Raw genomic sequence first — 22,278 nt, 5'->3', positions numbered from 1 at the left:
TCCCTTCTAGGTTCCAACAGGAGTTGTGTTGTGGAGAAGGATGCAGCACATGACAAGGAGTGTGCATGGGTATGTTTTTATTACTCTGCTCTGCTTTATTCTTTCCACAGCAAATGAGGAGGATTAAGGGTTCATATCTTGAATGATGGATGATGATTCCAAGCACTGCAACTAAATCTTTTGACTGCCTGACTTGGAAGTACTTATTATCCTCATCAGCTTCCCTCATATCAATACTCCCATGCTGTTATGTCTGTCTAACACACTGAGATAGTCTGGAGCAGGCAAAGGCCAGCTTAACCAAAAAAAAAAAAAAAAAGAAAAAAAACCCTAAAAAATTATCTCAAACTTAATTCTGATACTTGTTCTGGAAGTTATCAGAAAACATGGATGAAAGACATACACAACTACTCATCTTGTCACCAAAAGGGATCATTCATGCATTCTTTACTCTCCTGTAAAAGCTCATTTGTGTTTTGGGCATACTGGCATTATCTTATCCTTATTCCATTTTAATTCATTCCTTCTTGAAAATGTTTACATCATGAACTTGGATACATGATCACACTGTTTGATTTACCCTTAGCGTGATATAGGTACATCACACCTACCAAAGCAATCAGATATTTGCAAAGCAACCTCTGAGCTCAGTGTGGTTTGATGTGGAACTTCAAAAGATAATGAAAAAGTTGGCAAATTTACCCACAGAGGCATAATTTAATTATTCTCCAGGTCTATTTGGAATATTTGGTTCCTTCTCTGAATATGGGAAGAAAGTTGTCAATTAGACAGATATATGGATTTTAATCCATTTTAGGAACCCTCCTCTGTTGGGAAAAAAAGCAATGGACATCAGATTTCTTCTGTTCTGGTCACTTCTGATCTACCTTCAAATTCTATTATCATTTCTTCAAAAACTACTATCATTCAAATTCCTGACCAAACAAGGAATTACAGTTTTCTTTTACACTGAAAAGGGATCTCCAAAATCTTTTAATCCTTTTCCAGTCATTCCCACACTTTTTAGAAGTTTCAAGAAGCAAGAAAAACATGCCATTTTGGAAAATACAGGAAGGAACCAAAAATAAAGTGTAATCTCATTTGTGGGTTTTTTTAATGGGAGTTGATAAGGCTGTGAAATTTCAGACCACTGCTTTAAAGTTTACTGTGTGCTACTATAGATACCAACCTTCTTATGCTTCCAAACATCTGTGCATGACCCAAAAATCTTCCAAAATCTATGTGGAACATGTGTCCAGCTTTTGTCAGCATTATGTTGTCACTGTGTCGATCACAGACTCCCAGGATGAAGGTAACAACACACCAGCCAGCACAGGAATAAAAGAAATTCCTTATGGCCTAGAGAGTAAACCAAAAGTTCTTACATGAAATATCCAGATATATTTGTGATAAACAAATAAAAGTGATATTAAAAACAATAAAATAAATAATTTTTAAAGATTAAAATATAATAAATTTTGCTTTAAAAACTGTAATTTTACAAATGTTATACTTGTTGGTAACCTGTTGAACCTGTTAAAAAAAAAAAAACAAACCAAACCTGTTAAAATTTTACCAGGCAATTTTGAAAAGAGATTCATGACAAAAGTCTGAGTAGGAATGATATAGGTATGGCACTCAAACATTTCAAAGTTACAGCACAAGAACAATTTTATACATGAGGGTTTCCAAAGATACCTGGAAGTCTATAGAAAACTTTAAGGCAAAAGGTGCTTAAGAAAAAAAAAAAGATTCTTGTCAGGAAGTTGGCATTTTCTGTTCAGTGTTCTGCAGGCACATTGCAAAAAAAACACCCAAAAACAAACAAACAAAAAAAACCCACAAAAAAACCCAAAAAACTTTTGGCAAATTATTTGCAAATCCACAAAAGTAACTATTTCTTTATAAAGGGTGCAGGTTGTTCTACATCCACTGCACTGTTTTGTACCTCCATGGATTTTTTTTTTCTCCAGAACTCAATCCACGTCCCATGAATATAAATCGCAATGTATAGAATGTAATATAGAAATCTAAACTATCCTAATCTGGATCTTTATATTTTTTGGACAAAACCTACATTAGCCAAGGCAAATGATTATTTAGGCTTTCCCTGTAGATGCAAGATGCCACCTGCAACAGCAAAACTTAAACCACAGCTCAAGAGTTGGCTGAATTTGATGTCTAACTGTGCTACTTACTGTGATGACCTTGGATAAAACACTTGAGCTTTCTGTGATTTTGTTCACCCAACTGTAAAATGAGGATATTAAAGCTTGTTCTGCACCAGTTTTCTGAGCACCTTAGATCCAGTACTGTATGAGCAAAAAATTATGAAGGAGTAAAGAAAGAGAAAGGTTCATTCACTAGCAAGCGCAAAGGGAATGCATAGTACTAATTTTATGCATTTCCTATGTAATCAGATCTGACTGCATTTTATATACTTAAAAAATTGGAAGAAATTGGGTAGGAATTGTTTTAGAATATTCCACATGAACAGTATTTTTTGCAAACAGCAGCTGCAGCAAGAAATCAAGTTTTCACTCAATAAGTAGCAGTGCCTCACTTTTGAATTGAAATGTCTACACTTCTACCATAAAACTTTAAACACACAAACTTGTATTAAAAAAACCCCATTCTACACAGATCTCTCCTGTTTAATAGAATCAAATGATATATGAGTAATTCAAGTGTTCATAGTCAAAATGTGGATGAGAAAATGCCTGTGGAATAATTAAAAATTTACTAGACTTTACCAAACATATTTATAATACATATCTGCTAACAAACTGCTATAAAAGCATTTCATTCACAGAGAGCTAAATACTCAAACTACTCCTTTAAATTTAAAATTTTAGCCCCTAATTTATTGTTTGAATAGATAAAGGATTATAAAAACTGCCCCAGAAACACAAAAATTGAAAATTTTTTCAGGGGCCTCAGAACATGCTCACTCAAAAAGAAATTGATAGAAAGAAAGGAATTGATAGAAAGTTTTCCTTGGAAAATCTTTGCTTCTATAAATAAAATTTGCATTTTTTGGCTCATGCAGAAAATCTAGTTTCATAAAATCAGATGCCTACCATGGGATCCCATGAGAACAAGAGCTATGAAAAGCATGAGCTTCTGTATTTTGATGGTGACTAGGTGGTTTTGATAAAACAGCTTTCTGCAACTCTAGGTATTGGCATGGTTGTTCCAAAATACAGGAAATCTGCCAGGACTTTATGTGGTTTATATAAAATAAAGAATTTAAAGAGCTGACCTAAAAAATAACCTTTTTTTTTTTTTGAGTTCAAGACAGTTTCTATTTCAATTTCTCTTCACTTTGCAACTAAATTTCAAAACATCTCTATGACACACATTTATAGAAAATGTAATTCCATGCACCTGATAAAAAGCAGTATTTCCTTAGCTAGAGAGGGGCATTTAAGTGGATTCCCTGGTTTCTCTGCATGAGACTTGTTTGTCTCGTGTCTGAGCCACTCGTTTTTGCTGCTTGCTGTAATTTGGTTTTTTTTTCCCCCCCATGGCATAGCAGGAAATGTGTAATAAGCTTCATTATGATGTTACCTCTTGGTAACTTGATTCCAGAGGATGGTGATGGTGAAACCATTTTTTAATTGTGTTTTCTTTCAGTGGTCCTATCAGCCCAGACTCCCTGTGGATCTTCGCTAGGGTGGTAGCATCTGGCACCATCTGTACCAGCCCTAATCAGATGGAAAAGAGCTTGCATGAAAAATCCTCACCTTTACAAACACAGAAAAACAACGCATACTGCCTGTGGTTTGATCATTCCATGCAGAAAAAAACAAACCCAAAAAACCACATGAAGTTAAAAGCTGAAAATAAATAAATAAGTTAAAGTAAATAAACACGTTAAAATAAATAAGTTATAAAAAAGAAAATAAATAAATAAATAAGTTATAAAAAAGAAAATAAATAAATAAATAAGTTATTAAAAAAAATGTTAAAAACCAAAAATAAATAAATAAAAGCATAACTTTTAAAAGCTTAAAAATAATGAATGCAGCGCAAAATGTAGAACAATATTGTTTTACTCTTGCTCTTTGGAAATTAGAAATAAAGGGCATGGGGCAGTTGTGTGAAGGAGAAATTAAATGATCAAAAAAAAAAAATTGTGGATATAACTGCCTCAAAGTACCAAAACGGTGAACAATTTAGTGAGATTCAAAGTGGGTAGAATATCCACAAAATGAAGAAAATTAAAAAGCAGGATCTGATATTTGCTAATATATATAAGTATTATATATACTGTATAATATATAATACATAATATAAATATGATTTTATAAATTTATATATTATATAATATATATTCAAATATAATAAATATAATACAATAAATGTAACATAATACAATAAATATAATGTAATACAATGTAATACAATGTAATACAATATTATATTACACTATATTATAACATGATATATATGTAATACATATTATATATTATAATAATTATATATACAACATATATATTATATAGAGAATATATATATTTATATATATTATATATGTATATATCTATATATATTGTTTCATATGTATTTATTGTCTAGAAAGGTGCAGAAATTATTCTGGACTATGTGATGCTGATCACAGCTTGGAGAAAGGGTACTGGGATGTTCAGAAATTCAGTGATACTGACCCAGTGTGTCACAGACTGGGACTCTGAGGTGCAGAGAGAAGCCAAGCATTTGTCCATGCTTCATTTGAATCCTCTGTCTCTACTGCATGCACTTAATTCCTTTTTTTGTTCCTGAGACCTGGCTTTCCATGCCTGTCCCCACGTGTGGTCCCTGGCATGTCACCCTGCTGCTCTGCAGCACAGAAGGACTTTCTCTAAGAACTGACAGGCTCCTGTGCTTCAGCATGCCTGGAAAGTGGAATTCTACCAATACTTTATTCAGTTTTCACTGGATTACAGTGAAATTTTTCACTGAGTTTCAGTGAAAAGTGATTTCTGTGTTTACACGACCATGAAATTACCATCTCCCTTCCCCCTTGTGTGGGAAAGGTGGCCATGGAGGAAATCATTAGCTTAGGACCTGGAAAAACTCTGTACCCAAACCTCCCTATGTGACCACAGGCACGTCACTTGTCCTTTATTCTTAATTATTAACTGCAAATCAATTACCTTAGCACTGATGTAAACTCATCAGGAAAGACATCTGCAAAAACTGTGAGACACTGAGGGGTTTTTGCTGCTATGATGCTGGAAGGAAGAGACTGTCAGGGAGAGAATATTGTTTGCAGATGAACCCTGTATCTCTCTTGGCAAACATCAAATTAAGCATTAGTATATAGAAGAGTCTATATGTAATGTCCTGTCCAGAAATAGTATTCTTGTATTATCTGCCTTTGAAGCAGAAGCTTTCAAGCTTTGATTCCCATCCCACAAAGAAGAGAGGAGATTTTTCCAGGTCACCACCACCACATGCCTTGTGTCTGAGCTCATCTATACTTTTCTCTTATTTCCTTTAGATCATTCCTCCTCTCTCATGTTCACTTTGTGGCTCAGAAAGCAACGATTTTCTTTTAATTTTTTCTATTTTAATAGCTTTTGTACAGCAGGTAATCTGGACACATCAGCCTTCTTTTTGAGCCAGGATTATTTCCAGTGGAAGATTTGGTCAGGGAAATATAGGCAGCTTACTGCTGTCAGCAGATTTCTACAGCAAGCAATTGGTATCCCTGCTACAGCTCTGCTACAACCATAGAAGAGAGAAATAGAGCTTTCAGATGAGTCAGGCCTGCCCTAAGCAACATAAATCACAAGAATAATATTTCAAAATCAACAGCACAAAGCTGTCATCACTTGTCTGCAGGTACTTTGTGAAGCCACATGCATCCAGGCTCATTTAAGCATCTATGTAGGACTACACTGGATTAAAACTTCAGTAGCTATGGCCAATTTTTTCCAAAGCCCTCTTTTTGATATGTGAATTTAAGAATGTTTTCCAAGCTGACAGTGTTGAGGCTTTTGGAAAATTCTAGTTGCTACAAAATCCAATGAGTTCTAGAGAGGCAGAATAAATAAATCTTACATACCACTGATTACATGACACATGAATAATGTAATACAGGCTCCTTTTGTAATTTGAGACTGACCTTGTCCTTTCCCTGTAGATAAACACCTGTAAATGATCATTTGCATATCCAGTCCCTCTTGGAGCCAAAAGCTGTCCATCAGGCGAATAATTTGCAGAACCAACATATCTTGACGTAGATCATCACCTATCTGTGAAAATTGCACATGCAATTCAGTTTTCTTCTTCAATACCAGACAGAAATAATGCCCTATTTAACTGGAACTTTTTGCCCACCAGAGCAGTTACATTCATTTCAGTAACTCTGTCTTGTTTTCTTTCAAAGTTCCTACTTGCCTGTCAATAACCTCAGGAGAGGACAGAGTAGATGACACACACAGACAGGGACAGATCTGGCAGCCACTGAGATGCTAACAAATAATCCCTGCTTAAATGTGGCCTTTCTGCTTATTATTCCTTTGTAATTATTAGAGTTTGGAAATTTAATCCGGAGGTAGGATCCTAATTTAGTTACATTTTAAAGTCTACTTAATGCTGGATCCCTCTGCACAAATGACAGCATTTGTCTCACATTAAGCCTCACAACTTGGTATTTGCAAGGGAATTTTATCACAAATTTACATTTTATCCATAGCATGATTCATATTCAGCTCCAGCAGTGATGACCACTCTCCCCATGGAGTTAGTCAAACAATAATCTCAGTGAAATGGGCCTTTAATTGTAGCCACAAGAATTAATGAAGAGATTATTTTCAACCATGGCTGAGTAAATAGCCTGTGAAAACAACAGCCCTGACTTTTTGTTTTCCCCCAACCCACTCCATGTAAAATACATAACTTTTACTGGTGTTTTAAGTGCCTTATTCTTTCATTACATTATTTTTACACAAGCATTCCAATCTACAAACATTTACTGCCAGGAAATAACTACTTGAGGAGACAAACTCATCTTAAAAAGATAAAATATTTGAATCTATTTTTCTCTCTCAAAAGACTCCAATTAATTTTTCTTAGCATCTAAAAATGTAAAAAAATCTTATTCTCTCCACTTACCTTCCCTCACATATACAGTGGGAAGACAATTTAGTAAGATACCCTTATCATATATTGTGCTTATCATTTATGTGTGAGTTATCTGTCATGAATAAGAAATGGAACTATAGAACAAGCAAAAGGTATTTTAACACAACGTTTTGCTGACAGGAGAAGGTGACAGCAGCTAAAATAATTCTACAGCAACTGGACAATGAGTCGCTTGCTGAACATTAGTAGGTAGGAAAAAAATTGAGTAGAACCAATGCAATTGTTTAAAAGTCCCATGAGCAAGTAGATATGAACCTGCTACTTAATACTGATTCTCAAATGAAACAACATATGAACCAGGTTTCTAAATGCTCAGAAAAACTTAAAATTGCTAATTTCTCCCCTTAGCAGGCCTGGAAATCTTACTTCTATTTCTGAGAATCACAGCTGCTCTAAAGGGCAAGTTAATTTAAGACAGCATAGAATCTGGGTTTTTAAAAAAATTATTTATATCCATTTTTTAGATTTCTCGTTTGGAAAATGGTTCTGCAAAAAACCTAAGAATAATGCCACTGGCAACCAACCATTTTGTACCCATCAGCCATTTTATGAACTTGTGTTCTACTCTAAAACCAATATCCACTTTTAGGGAAGACTTTTGCTCTATTAAAAGAGAAATAACTTTAAAATTGTCTTTTGTGGATAGACTGTTCTGAACTCTGAAGCTTTTCTAGGTGACAACTGCAAAATAAAGCAGAGTTTATTTTGAGTCAGTTCCTCCAAGTAACTCCAATGAGACAGAGCCTCTCTGCTCCCTCCTCCAGCTCCATCTTCCTCAGCCCATTCCCCCACGCTGGCTGATAGGGGCAGAATTAGTTTTGTTTGGCAAATGGAGCCTCTAACACTCCGGTATTTTGATTTTTTAGAGACATACGGACAAGGCTGAGGGTTCAGTCATTCTGATCTATCTCTTCTCTGAGACTTGTCCTTGTTAATAAACTAGATTTAAAATATGAACTTTATATTCTAGTCTGGTTGTCTTCACTAAGGGAAAAAACTGCCATAATTTGTTTGATTCTCTGTTGATCAAAAAGGTGACACTTCAGTGTATTGCCTCAGCATGTTCCATTAAAAGTTCTAGTGTCAAAAATAATAGAGATAAACAAGCAGCAGCGCTAAATCAACTATTCTCAGACACAAGGTTTAAAACATAAATTAGGTGAATTTTAAATGATCATTTTCCATACCAAAAGACCTGAGGAGTGGGGGAAGAACATACCTTAAAAATAACATTGATGTTTCCACTTGGAGCATTCGCATTGATGAAGGAGATTTTTAAGGGAAAGGCATTGGATGTAAAATAAGAACATGACTGCAGGGGAAAGAAAGATGAGACAGAAGAACAACAGTGTCACATAAACAAAACACCAGGCCAGTACAATACCTCTTTAAAGATTCCAGCTTTAAACACTGCTCAGTAGCAGTGGCAGCAAATATAAATAATTCTTGATATTATTGACTCTTTTGTTGGATCTGAAAAACAAGAAATTCTTGTCCCCAGACAACTGGCTTCACTTAAATATCAGACCATATGAACAGATATTATTTTATATGCTAATTGTTTTTTCATTTTCACCCGGGCCTATCAACAATAAGCTTTGCCTGGAACTTGGTGGATGAATTATATAAGACTGAACTAATGAGTTTTAAAGCATTAAAAAGCCTTTGGTCCCATTGTTTTCTGAAAAAAACCCAGCCCTGCCCAATCAGCCATGGAAGCAAAGAACCTGCCAGTTTCTTTGATTACCTCACTCTGGCTAAGGATACAGCAAATTTTGAAAATCATGCTCTATTTTATGTGGAATTCATCTTAATTAAACACAAACTCTGACTTTCATGCTCTACAGCTCCTTCCACCTGAAGATCTCAAAGGGCTTCAAAAAGCATTAATGAGCCAAACACTGCAAATCCTGGGAGAGTTTGGGGTGGAATTATTGCCCTCATTAAAAACATCCAAAGAAATGTGGTGGGGAAACCCCTCAAAAGCAGCTAGAGACAATGGTCAATTAATGGCCTGGTTTCTGGAAATAATGAGCACCCACAAGAGCTGCTGTTGTCCTTACAGGGTGCAGTGTACGGGAGGCTCAATTTGAGCTCCACCAGACACAGCTGTCTGCAGCTTTTCATCTGAACATCTCAAAGCATGGCATGAGCATGTAAATATTGTCCCAGCCACAGCAGAACTCTGGGATGGGCCAGTGCCACCGTCAGTAATGAAATTCTGATCCCTCACCACAGAAATGATTCCATTTCAATCGGGATTTTGCCAATTGAAATGTCTCAGTGAGGGCTTGAAAAGTTCCTGTGGGATGATGTGAGTCTGACAGAGCTGGGAGCAGGGCTTGCTACTGGTAAAATCAATACATGACACCAAAATGAATTAAATTTAGGTAATTATAAGCACTTAAAAGTTCTCATTTGCATGATTATACTGACGTACAGTCCAATCAAGAAACTACATGTATTTATAGAAAGATAATAGCCTATAATGATATAAGAAAAATGGAAAAAAAAAACCCCAAAACGAAAAAAAACCTCTTCAGATATTAGATTTAAACATTTTTGTATCTGTCCAGCCAAGCTGGTGCAGTATAAATAGCATGACTTTATGGTGAGATACCTTTCCATTAGTCATTATTTCCAAAAGCCTGAAAGCAGGGAGCAGCAGCAGGCTTCAAATCCTTCTGACTTGTATCACACAAAATTTGCCCAAACCTGTGGGGTGCTGGAGGACCTCAGTTCTTACCCAGATCAAGGCTGAATAGCAATTACTTGGAGAAACACAGGTCAGAGGCAATTGAAAGGATCAGCACCTCTTAGAATCAGGTCTACTACGGATAATGAGCGAGAGAACAAAAATAGAGCACAAATTGCTGTAATTAGGCAGGTATAACTGGCAATATATATATGGCTGTTCAGGTTTTTCTTATTTTCCTTCTCCAGAGATGAATCAGCTAACTCCTGGCTCCATGTTGTTTATGAAAATATTTCTGAACAATGAATAACTGAATCTTAGTACTGCAGTCAAAGTCAAGTCAAGTAACACTGAAGAGCATTGCTGTTTCCTTTAGCCTTAAGTCATGTTTAATAGGAGTCATAGGTACAGATAAGCCAGTGTGAATATTTAACATCTTAGCAATTCTCAGTCAGCTCAGCAAACAGACAGCTGGCCCCAGAGTTTTTGCTGCTCCCATACCTGACACGGGAGAGTTTTGGATGGGGAAAACACCAAGGGCTACTGTGACAGTTATATTTTCTGGAAAAATCCTTTTGCCAGGATTTCTCCCCTGGGAAGCTGAGAAGCCTCAGAGAAAAAGGATAACAATAGTATTTTATTTGCTTCTCCTGTGTTTTGTTGCTCTGGAATGTGGTTGGAGATTGTTTATCCAACAGGTGATTGTTTCATTGATTTCATGTGAATTGCTTTGACTTAATGGCCAATCAGGGCCAAGCTGTGTCGAGGCTCTGGAAAGAGTCAGGAGTTTTTCTTTAGTATCTTTTAGCCTTCTGTCTGTATCCTTTCTGTATTCTTTAGTATGGTATTCTCTAACATAATATAGATCATAAAATAATAAATTAGCCTTCTAAGAACATGGAGTCAGATTCATCATTCCTTACTTTGGGAACCCCCCAAGTACAAGAGGCTACCTGGTGGTAACCAGGTCCCAGCTCCCAGGTGTCCTTGCCAATGCCAACACCACAGCAGGGCAGCTGAGCTGTGAATGGGCTGCTCAGAGGTGCAATCTCTGGCTGGTGTGACACACATGCAGCAGCCACCCCACCCCTCCTGTCACCTCTGCCTCAGCAAAGGCAAAGGTTTGAAGGAGATTAGGCTGGGTGTGAATCAACCAGATAATTTATTCTCCATATCACTACAATCATTTCCTGATCATCTCAATACAGGCATTCTCTCCTTCTCCCCTCTAGACTAAAGACCAAAACTGAAGATGGAATGGATCACACTTACATCTGCCTCTATGCCTTGCACAACAAGCGCGGGGTTCAGGGGCAGCCGGCAGAGCTTCACCTCCTGGAAGAACTGCTGGAGTCTGCTGAGCTCCACCTTCAACAACTCCTGCAGCACAAGAACCATTATGGCAGCATAAAAGAGCACAGAAGTAGCTTTTTATTTATTTCTTTCTTTTTTATTTTTTTTTTATTATTATTTTTTACTGTCTTTCTGTACTTTAAACAAGCAATGCAATTTTCAGAGCTGGCAGCATCCGTGTGACCTTACAACAGCTAATGAGGTCACACTGGGGTATTAAAAATAAAAGCTGTAATTTTACTCCACATTGATGCCTTTTCTGTCTAGATGTGCTACCAGCTCATATTGCCCCACAGGTTCACATGGAAAGAGTCTCTTTCCAACAGCATGGAGTGACAGGACAAGGGAGAGTGGCTTCAAATTGAAGGTTTAGATTGGATGTCAGAAAAAATCTCTGCCTGTGAAACCAGGCTGGATGGGGCCACCTGATCTGGTGGAAGGTGTCCCTGCCCATTGCTGGGGATTGGAACTGGATGATTTTTAAGGTCACTTCCAGTCCAAACCATTCTGTGAGTCTGTGATTCAACACCCTTCATTAGGGGTTGATTAGCCTTGTATTGCTCTGCTGTATCTCATGGGATTTTTTGCCTTCCCTAAGATCTTCCCAATTTGTTGCTTGTTGCCTCAACACTGTGATCTCCCTTGCCTAATTCTGTTAACTGCAAGATTTGGGAGCTTCTCAGTATCATAGTAACTGCAGCCTTGAGATTAATCTCTAAAATCTGAATTATGCATTAGTAATGCATAATGTATTACTACTAGTTCTTCTTCTTTGCATGGATTTTCCTTCTGCAAATATTTTTGTCCTTTTACTTCCATGTTTGCTTTGCTGCTCTCAGTAGCAGCACTGAGAGTTTTCTGAGAAACCCTTTCAAAACCTTTGAATCCTTAACAAGGCAGAAAGATTCATGATATTGTTCATGATAACCAGCAGTGGCAACTGTATTTTTATTTGGCTTTCTGCTCTGCCTTGCTGAGATTTCAACAAGAAGCAGTTTTACCCACCAGCTAAGAAACAGCAGCTGTCCTGGAAAATTAACAATTCTGAACTGGAAATGTACCTATGCAATATAAAAGCTGCACCCACTGGAGAAGACAATTGCAAGTGTGTCAGGGAGGCATCTCTGCAGATATGTGTTCAGTGTTCACTGCTGAGGGCTATATTTGAGATACTAGCTACATTCCACTCTGGTTGTCTTTGCTAAGAAATGAGAATGTCCAGCCTGCCAAGAACAACTCCTAGTGAAGCTTTCAAGAAATGCTGCAGCTCTACAGGAGTCAAATATTTTGGGATGAGGTGCTGAATGTGAGCATTCCTCTCAGTGAAATGATAATCAGCCTTGTTGCCATTATTTTTGGCCACCTCCAAGTCCATGGCTTAAAAGATCTGCAGATCTCCACAGTAATAGTGATGAGAGTTGTCCCATTAAATATCTATGTGTTACCTGATTTCAGAGCAGAAAAATTTATATAAAGTTTAGTTAAGTCTTTGGTTTATTTGTGTAAAGGGTATTAAAAGAAAGAGGTATTACCTTAGAAAAAATAAAATTCTCTACAGACACATAGATGGAAGGGGCAGTAATTTTTAACAAACCTTTCTTTTTGGGTCACTGGCAGCTTTCACTTTTGTGGCAATGTCTTCCAGAATTCTGATGAGTTTTTCTTCCTTAGAAAACTCATTGTTCAGGGACTGTCCAGCACAGAATTGGAGAGCAGCCAGAAGTTTCTTATACCACATTCTGAAATGAACTTCATTCTGTGCATTCTTCAGCAGCCTGAAGGAAGGAGGGGAAAAAAAAAAAAACCCCTGTGTATCTAAAAATGAATTTTATTATATATCAGTTCTAGCAGGAACAATAAACTCCAGACTAATCTACATTTGGTCACTTTGGGCAGCAGAGAATGAAAAATTTTTTATTGCTTGTAGGCAATGAGACTCAAGCCCCATTTGATAATAATGAGATTCCAAATGTGTTGAATAAACAGAAAACTGTCATTTCTTATTGTCATACACAGTGCAATGCCTGTATTGCTTTTTATTTCTGCAAGAAAAGTTAACAAAGTGAAAATAAGTTCCATTTTTGAAGGCCAATATTAAATATATATTCCTAAATATTTTTTTTTCTCCTGCCACTTCATTTATACAAGCAAGCACATCTTTCATCTTTCAGGAGCTGCATTTAAAGACTATTTTAGTCCCAGATGTACCATCAATTCTACAAATTTCACTAGTTTAAGCTGAGGAGACATTTCTGAAATTGGCTACACTGCTAAAAAGAGTGAAATGAGCCCATTTTATTCCCTTCTTTACTGGTATGTGCTGGTCTAAAGCAAAACTCAGCTTTTAGTTCTTCTGAAGCCTGCAAAAGCTTTGGAACTGGAGTTACTGCCAACATAAAATCATAAATAAAGCCAAACCCATACTCTTTTTAATACTCATCACCATGAAATCTTCTCTAATTATGCATTTATTTGGATCAGGAAAGCTGGGGAGTTTAGAGGAGTTTTTTAGTTAATCAAATTGATCATTGTGAGAGTTTTTCCTTATGTAGGCCAGAGGTTTTGTAAACTGATTTATTTCTGTAAGTGTGGATGGAATCAGCAGCTCTATAGTGTAAACACCCTGGGGTTTCCCTCTGCCTGAAGGACTGGTGAACTGCTCTTTGCTTTTGTGTGAACTCTCCCCCTCACAGCTTCACCCTTGAGAACATCTCAAACCTTAAATTCCTTATAAATGTCTGAATCTTAATGCAGCTTCCCCTACCCAAAAAAAAAAAAAATAAAATAATACCACTTTTCACAGGACAGAAATCAGAGAAGCTCTTGACTTTCAAGGCACATGAATGAATATGTGACATACGAATATGTCACATCACAAAAAGCAAGAACAAGAAATTACTTAAAGCACTGATATTTAAGGGTGAAAAACAATTCCTATAGACACTTCAGCTCCTTCAAATATCATATAGAATATGACATACATGACATAATAATAATAATATATAAGACATTACAGTATTGCTGCTGCAGCACATGCCTCTTTTGGTGATGAGGGACCTTTCATGAAGCAATTATTTTTCTAGGTCCTTTTTCCTATATAATTCAAGGCAGAACAATATCACCTACTGGTTTCTGAAAACTCTTTCCAGCTACACAAAACCTCTGAACATCTGAGGATTTGAAAATCTTAAAGAATGACTGGTGTTTCTATCAGAAATGCCTAGACATGAAAGAGAAGTGAAATGAGAAGCTTATCATCAACAGTCTCTGGAGAAGTCTGAAATGACTTTTTTCTTTTTCACTGTAGACTAGTAGAAACAAATAATTACATTTTAGATTTGAAGGAAATACAAATTTTCCTGGTGGAAGGCAAACCTGTACACACACAGGCTGCTGTGTCCTTACCCTGAACCTTTCACAAAAAAGAGGAAGGCTGAGAGCACATGCACACCTGGCAGTGGATAAACATATTCCTTCCTATTTCCATCAGAGCAAGTCCAAGATTCCACAGGATGGCATTCATCTGCTTAAATGTCAATAGCTCATGCCATTTTGGATATCCTAGGAAATCCACTTCCTCCAGCTGCTGCCTTGGAAGGGCATGGTTCCCCTAGAGGCAACATCTCATGTATGCCACTGCCATGCAGATTTCTCAGATTCCCTGTGCTGTCTAAAGTAACCTGTGTTTAGGGCACTGCATCACATTCTGCAGTGGCTTTTTAGCTCAGCTGTAGGCAAACAAGACTATTTAAAGTAAAAACATACTCAGTCCACTTCAACAGCAAGTCAGGAAGAGGCTTGGTGATTATGCTTTAAATAAAAGCATTGCTGGTACAGTCCAATGGTCACGTGGGCAGGAATTTTACTTTATCAAAGCAAAGCCCAGCTCAGTCTCAGTCCAGCCAAACAGTGCATTTTTCTTGGCACACAGTCAGATTGAAGTTTTTCACTTTTGTCCTGCAAATACAAATGCACCTAAACTATCACTGTGATATGTGATTTGAAATGGACATGAAATGCTGGTGCAGAGCCTTGTCTGCACTAAGGCTTGCACTGGAACCAGCTGCTGAGTAGCTAAATCATATTCATTCACCTACTCCATTTTTAGTAGTACATATTTAGGGAGTCCATAAAGGCTACCTCTTCATGTTGAGATATCCTTTTAATCCTCTCAGATACAGAGAACATTAAACCAGCTCTTATTTCAAAATGAAAAGCTTAGTATTTCACATACAGCAAGCAAAATAGCAAAACCAAATTGGTTCACTATTTTAAACAGAGCTACTCCCTGCATAACACAGATCAACGTGGAAGATCCATGTTTTGATTATTCTTGTGGCTGAGTGTTTACAGAAAATAAGCTTATACACACATAGGAGATAAGAATTTCTTTTTTCCTTTCTGAGAAATGGGCCAACTTCAGAGAGCTTATGCATAAGGTGTACATGAGGACAGAGCATGTATGGGCAGGTGTGCTCCTAAAAGCCTGCAGACCTCCCTTTGCAAAATGATTTGTACTAACTGGCTCTGACTTCTACATTTATTCTATAAAAGTGGTCCTAAAGAGGATGCACAGGACAGCTTTTAATGTGATGACTCATTGTAGGCTTTCCTGAAACGTTTATCCAACAAATGAACAAATGTTGCTGCAGTTCTGTCCTCCCAGCATGCTGGCACACACATCTTCACCCTGCCACGGTGGGAACTCAGCAGAGATAGGAAAATCTGCAGCTTCTGAAGTTGTGAGGTGGAGAAGTGCTCAAGACACTAATGAAATTTTCAAGTTAGAACAGGATGCCTAGCTGTGACAGAGGAAGACAAAATGGGGATGGTTTAAAAACCCAAGGCTGCCAGTAAAGAAGCATGGGAAGTTGTTTTTTCCTGATAATTTTTAGAGGATTCTGCAAGACAGAACTCAGTACAAAAGCCTGTATGCCAGGCCTAGATGGAGCATCTTGCTCCTAAGAAGAGAGAGGCTTCCTTACTCTTCAGGTTCTCTGATTTGGGACAAACCCCCTCGTTCTCAGCAAGGCCTGGTGAACTCAGGCACCGTCCCCAGGTCACTTTTGTGAAATAGTACAGAAGGAAGCTGACCTGAAATCTAGAAATGAAGTCGGGTATAGGGGTGCCTTGAAAGATGCCTCTGCCTTCTGCAAGCCTGTCCTCTCTGCACACACCTGCAAGGTGGATCCTGCCCCATTTCCTGGCACTCACAGCTGCAGGGGTGTGTGTGTGTGTGTGTGTGTGTTCCCTGCGTGTAGAAATGCAAGGGGGCTGAGAGATTTTTGGCACAGGGAAGAAAGGAAGGTGGAATTGAGTCAGGATGCTGTTTCAGAGAAGGAGAACCAGGGCTAAACCTAGAAGGTATAGAGAAAAGGGTAATTAAGTTAAAAAAAAAAAGAAAAGGAAGGAGATTGGATGGGTCTTGTTGGAAAAACAGGTGAGCTGGCCTCATCCTCCCTCTGAGACACTGGAAGACAGGGAAGCTGACACAGTCTGCTCTCTGAGGAGGATTTGGCAGACAAATGAAGGAGTGAGGTGGCTCAGACAACTCTGCTGCTTGAACATCTGTTCCTGGTCTCCTTCAGGAAAGGAGCAGGGTGAACCGGGGAGCGATGCCTGACAGGACAGATGAGCTCACAGGTAGCCTGTCAAACCACTTGGTACCAAAAAAACCCCCAACCTCAAGAAGAAAAGGGCAGGATTTGCAGTATGTTACTGCAGGTTTAGCCCCTACCTGTTCCAAAGGAGCAGGGCAGCTGGACTGGGTTATTTAGACTCTACATCAGGAGAGTGACCCTGGTTAATTTGTTTCCAAGTGCTTTTCTGGGATTCATTACACAAAAGCGATGCCTACCAGCACACACTCTGTACACTCTGCAAAAGGTTTTTTGAATTCAGAGACACACCATGAAAACAAGGTACCTTAGGGGTTTAAGGTGAGTGCTGAGGTACGTTTTGCTGTTGGTCAATCTTTGGTAAACCTGACCTTGTTCTGAACGTGCATTTCATGTTTGTTTTCTGTTTTGTTAAGCTGGAGGCAGGACAGATCACAGAAGAAGAAAACAATGGTACAAGACTGCTGCTCATTATGGCAATAATTGCTTTAAAATTGTTCTCTGCAGCCCTTCATATCAAAGATTAGCACACAAAAGCTTCTCTCTACCACTGTACAGCTTCTATGTCTGAGGTTGCCATCTGTCTTAATTATCCTTAGACATCCTGCAAAACTCCTAATCTGTCCTTTGTGCTTTATTGTGCCATGGAGCTGTGGCACACGCCTGAAGCTTTTAACTGTTTTCATTTTCTGCTCCTTGAAGAAAACATTTTACTGTTTGCATTCTTAAACAGGAGAACAAGGAACAGGACTGGCTTGCCTGCGGGACTTCACTCAGGCTTTGCAGCTCCTTAAGTCTCAGTGCAAGTTCCCCAGAGACACAGGGATGACAGAGATGACAAAAATGTACAGCTGAAGATTAAGGACTCTACCTACCCTGTGACAGGTCATGAGGATGAGTGGGCAACTGCTGCTATTAATTAATTACCCAGCTGCAAGTAAAGCCTCTCTTTCCTTTTTTAACTTTTATCTCCCCAGTAGTATACTGAACAACCAATCCCAAACTTCTGCTATTAACTAATTACTCAGTTGCAAAAGCTCTCTGCTTTTTTAACTTTTATCTCCCCAGTAGCAGACACTGGACAGCCAGTCCCAAACTCTAGAAAGTTGTGATTTATGTACTACAAATCAAAGAAAAGGAAACAGAAACACAGAAACAACAGCGCCATTGTGGGTACAACTATTGGGGCATTGCAGACATAAAAAGATAACAGACATAAAAACAAACAGGTGAGAAGCACAAAACACCTGGCACATTGAGAACAATATAATTTCTGTAGGGGAAAATGGGAACAAAGTCAGTTAGGTGCAAGTTACTGTGCAAGAAAGATGGAAGAGAAATTGCAATTCTCCCCAAGAGAGTACCCAGAATTTTCCACAGATTTACAGAAACACAGAGCAAGGACATCAACCTGCCTGGAAGGATAAAGACTGAACTTCCTTTTGTTCTTCCTTTTTTTGACCAAGTACAAAGCCAGCAGGAAGGGAGAGACAGAAAAGGCAAAGCTCTGCTTCATCTGCTGATCTTTCATCTTTATTTCTAGTCTAGAACAAGAAGAGAATGAAAGTTTATGTTTTGTAGAATTCAGAGAAATTCTATCTCTCTGAATCTTTGTCACCAATAAGTCTCCAAGATGAAGAAACAGCAGCTGTTCAGTTGCTTGAAGCACCTGTCCAATTTTGGCTCTTCAGCCCTCTCACGTGAGAAACCTGCAGCCAGTTCCACATGCTGCTTCTCATAAAACAGAGCTGCTTTTATAGACTCATTTTCCAAAGCATTACCCTTGAACAAAATGTAACTCTGCTTAAAGTGAAATTTTGTTTTAACATAACATGTGATTAATTTGCTTTTGTTTTTCTGATATTTTTTTTTATAGCATAGAAAAAAGTGTACCACGTTGATCTCCCTTTGACAACAAAATATTGTTGCAGCCATATAAAGTATGGGAGTTAGGCTTGAGAAACACAACACTGCCATTATTTTCTAACTTCCTAAAGTTCTTTATGAGCACCACAATACAATCTGCATTCAGACAAATCACTTGATTCAGTAGATTCAATCAAGGCAGCTCCTCCCACTCCTACTGAATGCCTGAACTGTGGAATGCATGTCCTGCTGACTCACAAAAAACTTACCAGATCAGTGAAAACAAAGGCCATGCTCCGCTATGCAGGGAAGGGGCCAAACCCTGCTGAGGCTGCCTGGCAGAAAAATGTTTTATTTGATATGTAATACAGCTAGCTGCACACACTTTGCATTAAGAAAATGAATCCCAGATAAAAGCAGTGTTGTCTGGAGGAGAAAGAGCTTGAGAGTGAAACAGAAATGAAATGAGCCTTGAAAGTGAACTGTATCAAGAATTAATTGAAAGTATAATGGTGCACAGGTACCACTATCACTAGCAGAGATAGAAGCTGCTTGATCTCAAGTTTAAGCAAGAAACAATCAGCCCAAAAAGGTCTTCTCCAATTTGTTGAATGGATATGATAACATCAATTTAAGTGCTACAAGAATCATCCAGTGAAAAGCAGTGCTGAGTGTCTGTCTCTTTCTGCTCCAGCTGGTAAAAAAAATTAAAATAAAAAAATCTGTTAGCAAAGTGTGTCTTTTTCTAGTCTGCTCCTCTTCATTGGGTAGGATCTGAAAGCAGAAATTTATTAACACACTATCACAAAAAAAACCCCAAACAAACAAACAAACAAAAAAAACACCTCCAGCAGAAGACCAACACAACAAAATTTAGTGGTAGTTTGTGTACAGCAGTATTGACCTTAGATAACTTCAGAATCTCTGAGTAGGGTCTACCAAAGATGCCACCCTAATAAAACAGTAATCCAAAGCTACAGAAATGAAAATCCTTCACCCCAAAGTGTAATTAAATACTGAGGGTGACTTAAGCTCAGACTTGCAACTCTGGTCTGACTGGTTTTGAGTATTAATAGAAGAATATTAATATGCCTCTCAAAAGAGAGCGATTAAATTTCCTCTCCAAAAACTGCATTTGGAAATAAGAAAAAAAGAATATTTTTTAACAGGGCATTGCATTTAATATCTTCATGATCATTATCAATTGGACAGTATTTTCCATTCAATGAGAAACTTGGCATTCAACTTTGGCATGAATTTTGAAAAGTCTGGTTCCATTTTTGCCAGTGCCTTCCTCACATGACTGAGTACGTCCCTGTCTGTGCTTTTTCCAAAACTGCAGATTTTCTCCTCAGAACAAATGATGTATTGTTGTCAGAATTTCACGCAGTATCTTACACCAGCATCAGCAAAGCCTGAAATTGTCCAACAATCTGTCACTGTGAGAGTTCAGAGTAAATTCATGCAGAGGAACTGAAATGCACCATTCATTCCAGGCATAACAGAAATTGTTGTGTTCTTCCCAGTGGGGAACTGCACTGGGAATGAGCAGGGAATGGGATTAGATGGGATAATCACCACTAAAATAAGCAGACCCAATGGCTTTATTGGGATGCTGTCCAATATGCCAGCAATTAATTGAATTCAGGAGGTGACTGAGCTATTCTACTTTCAAACTACATAAATAAAATGCAAAATTAATTCAGATGAAGCAGTCCATGAGAGCCAATGGACTTGCAAAGCTTTGTACTGTTTCTGAATTTAGGACACAGTTATCACAGCAATACACTGAGGAGAAACTGAAAATGTTTTTTCTTCAACTGCCTATTGTTTGGGTAGTTTATGTCTATCAAAATGGCTCTGGATAGCATCTGTGGTTCCCATTAGCTTCACAGCTGAACAAAAAAAAAAAAAAAAAACCCTCATGACACTATAAAACACAATGTAAGACACAAAACTAATTCTGAATGGTTCTGCATGCATTGGGCAATCCAAATGTACACGAAAATGCAGAATTAAACGAGTTACACCACAGTACTTTGGTAACTTTACTTTGTTGGTTAATTTTTTTTTTTTTAGTTGTGCTGGTTTTATCTGGGGTACATCTTATTTTCTTCCCAGTAGCTGGTATGAGGCTGTGTTTTGGATTTGTGCTGGAAACAGGTGATATTTCAGTTTTAGTTATTGCTGAGCAGTGTTTGAAGAGCCAAGGCCTTTTCTGCTCCTCACCCCAACCCACAAGTGAGTGGGCTGGGGGTGCACAAAAAGCTGGAAAACCAGGACAGCTGACCCCAGCTGACCAAGGGATGTACCAGACCACATGGATCATGCTCAGCAAACAAAGATGGGGAAGAAGGAGGAAGGGGGAAAATTTTGGGTGATGGTGTTTGCCTTCCCAAGCCACCAATGAGTGATGGTGCCATTGAACACCTGCCTGCCCAAGGGATGTGATGAAGGAATTCCTTGTTCCATGCTGCTCCTGTGCAACAGCTTTTGCTTTACCTGTTCCAATGTCTTTATCTCAGTCCATGAATTTTATCACTTTCCTAATTCTCCCCCATCCCACTGCAGGGGGACAGTGTGGGGCTTGCTTGCCACCTGGGGTTACACATTAATATAGTAACACAGAAATAGCTTCAGGGAGAAAACTGAAATTGTCTTTCTGCAAGGTCATTAAGGCTGCTCATAACAGGAGCAGTTTCAGATTTTATTCATAAATTTTGAGCCAGATCTTTACTTTATAATCCTAGAGTATTCTGATTACTTTTTTTTTTTTTTTTTTTTTTTTTTTTTTTTTTTTTTTTTTTTAATGACTCTGGGCATGGGAAAGGAAGAGTTTGGTTTATGGGGGGTGGGGAAATAGGATAAGACACTGTCATTGTTTTTCAAATATTATGACATTTAAAAGGACTTGTTCTGCAGAGCTGTTAATTTTCCTATTTGCTCTGAATTCAGTTACAAGAATTTGCTTTGTTGAACAATGTCTACATTCAAAGCTGTTCTCTTTCAAGTAGAGTCTCAGATTTTTAGAGGAAAGGTGCTCAGATATCAACAGCAGAGGAAGGATGTCTGAGATTTGATATGCTTCAAACACATGGGGAGTTAATGTTTCTTTTAAGGCAGCGTCCCTTCTAACTCTGCAAGAGGAACAGTGTTTTAAGCACAGGTAGCACAGATACAACAAGAACTGATTCCACATTATTTCCTGACATGTCTTCTGGATCTTTGCTTTCATCACTGCTGTAAGCTAGCAGACCAGCTTATCTTATTTCCCCAATATCTATCAAAGGGAGCTTTATTCAAATGTGTGCCTAACAGGAACAGGGAGGAAACATGAGCTCAGCAGGTGCTGCTGTAAGTGTTTCAGCAATCCTGGTAGCTCAGTGTAATTACAAGACCTCTCATATCTGACAGAGCGTGCTTTCTGCAAGATTTTGAGCCTCCTTTTGGAGACAATTTGCTGTGTGGCAGCTCAGTGCTGCACAACAAAGGATGCAGGGATCAGATCATGGGATCACAGTGCTCTGCTAGCTCTGTGCCTCTACCTGGGTGACTTTGTCAACAGAATGACTGGAGATAACTCTCAAAGTG

The 22,278-nt window shown here is 38.2% G+C and overlaps 1 protein-coding gene across 1 annotated transcript in view; it reads right to left on the bottom strand.

Annotated features, from left to right (window-relative positions):
* Positions 1–22,278, bottom strand: part of PIK3C2G (phosphatidylinositol-4-phosphate 3-kinase catalytic subunit type 2 gamma) — a 189,104-nt gene that overhangs the window by 66,882 nt on the left and 99,944 nt on the right. The window contains exons 19-24 of the mRNA XM_041484453.1: positions 12,798–12,978; positions 11,123–11,230; positions 8,375–8,467; positions 6,134–6,263; positions 3,571–3,707; positions 1,190–1,359 (exon numbers count right to left, since the gene is read on the bottom strand). Of these exons, the coding sequence (XP_041340387.1) occupies positions 1,190–1,359; positions 3,571–3,707; positions 6,134–6,263; positions 8,375–8,467; positions 11,123–11,230; positions 12,798–12,978 (819 nt within the window). The remainder of the gene's footprint in view (positions 1–1,189; positions 1,360–3,570; positions 3,708–6,133; positions 6,264–8,374; positions 8,468–11,122; positions 11,231–12,797; positions 12,979–22,278) is intronic.

Source organism: Pyrgilauda ruficollis, unplaced genomic scaffold (assembly GCF_017590135.1).
Source record: "Pyrgilauda ruficollis isolate IOZ18807 unplaced genomic scaffold, ASM1759013v1 scaffold66, whole genome shotgun sequence".
Classification (NCBI taxonomy): domain Eukaryota; kingdom Metazoa; phylum Chordata; class Aves; order Passeriformes; family Passeridae; genus Pyrgilauda; species Pyrgilauda ruficollis.
This window is presented reverse-complemented; position numbering and strand designations above follow the sequence as displayed.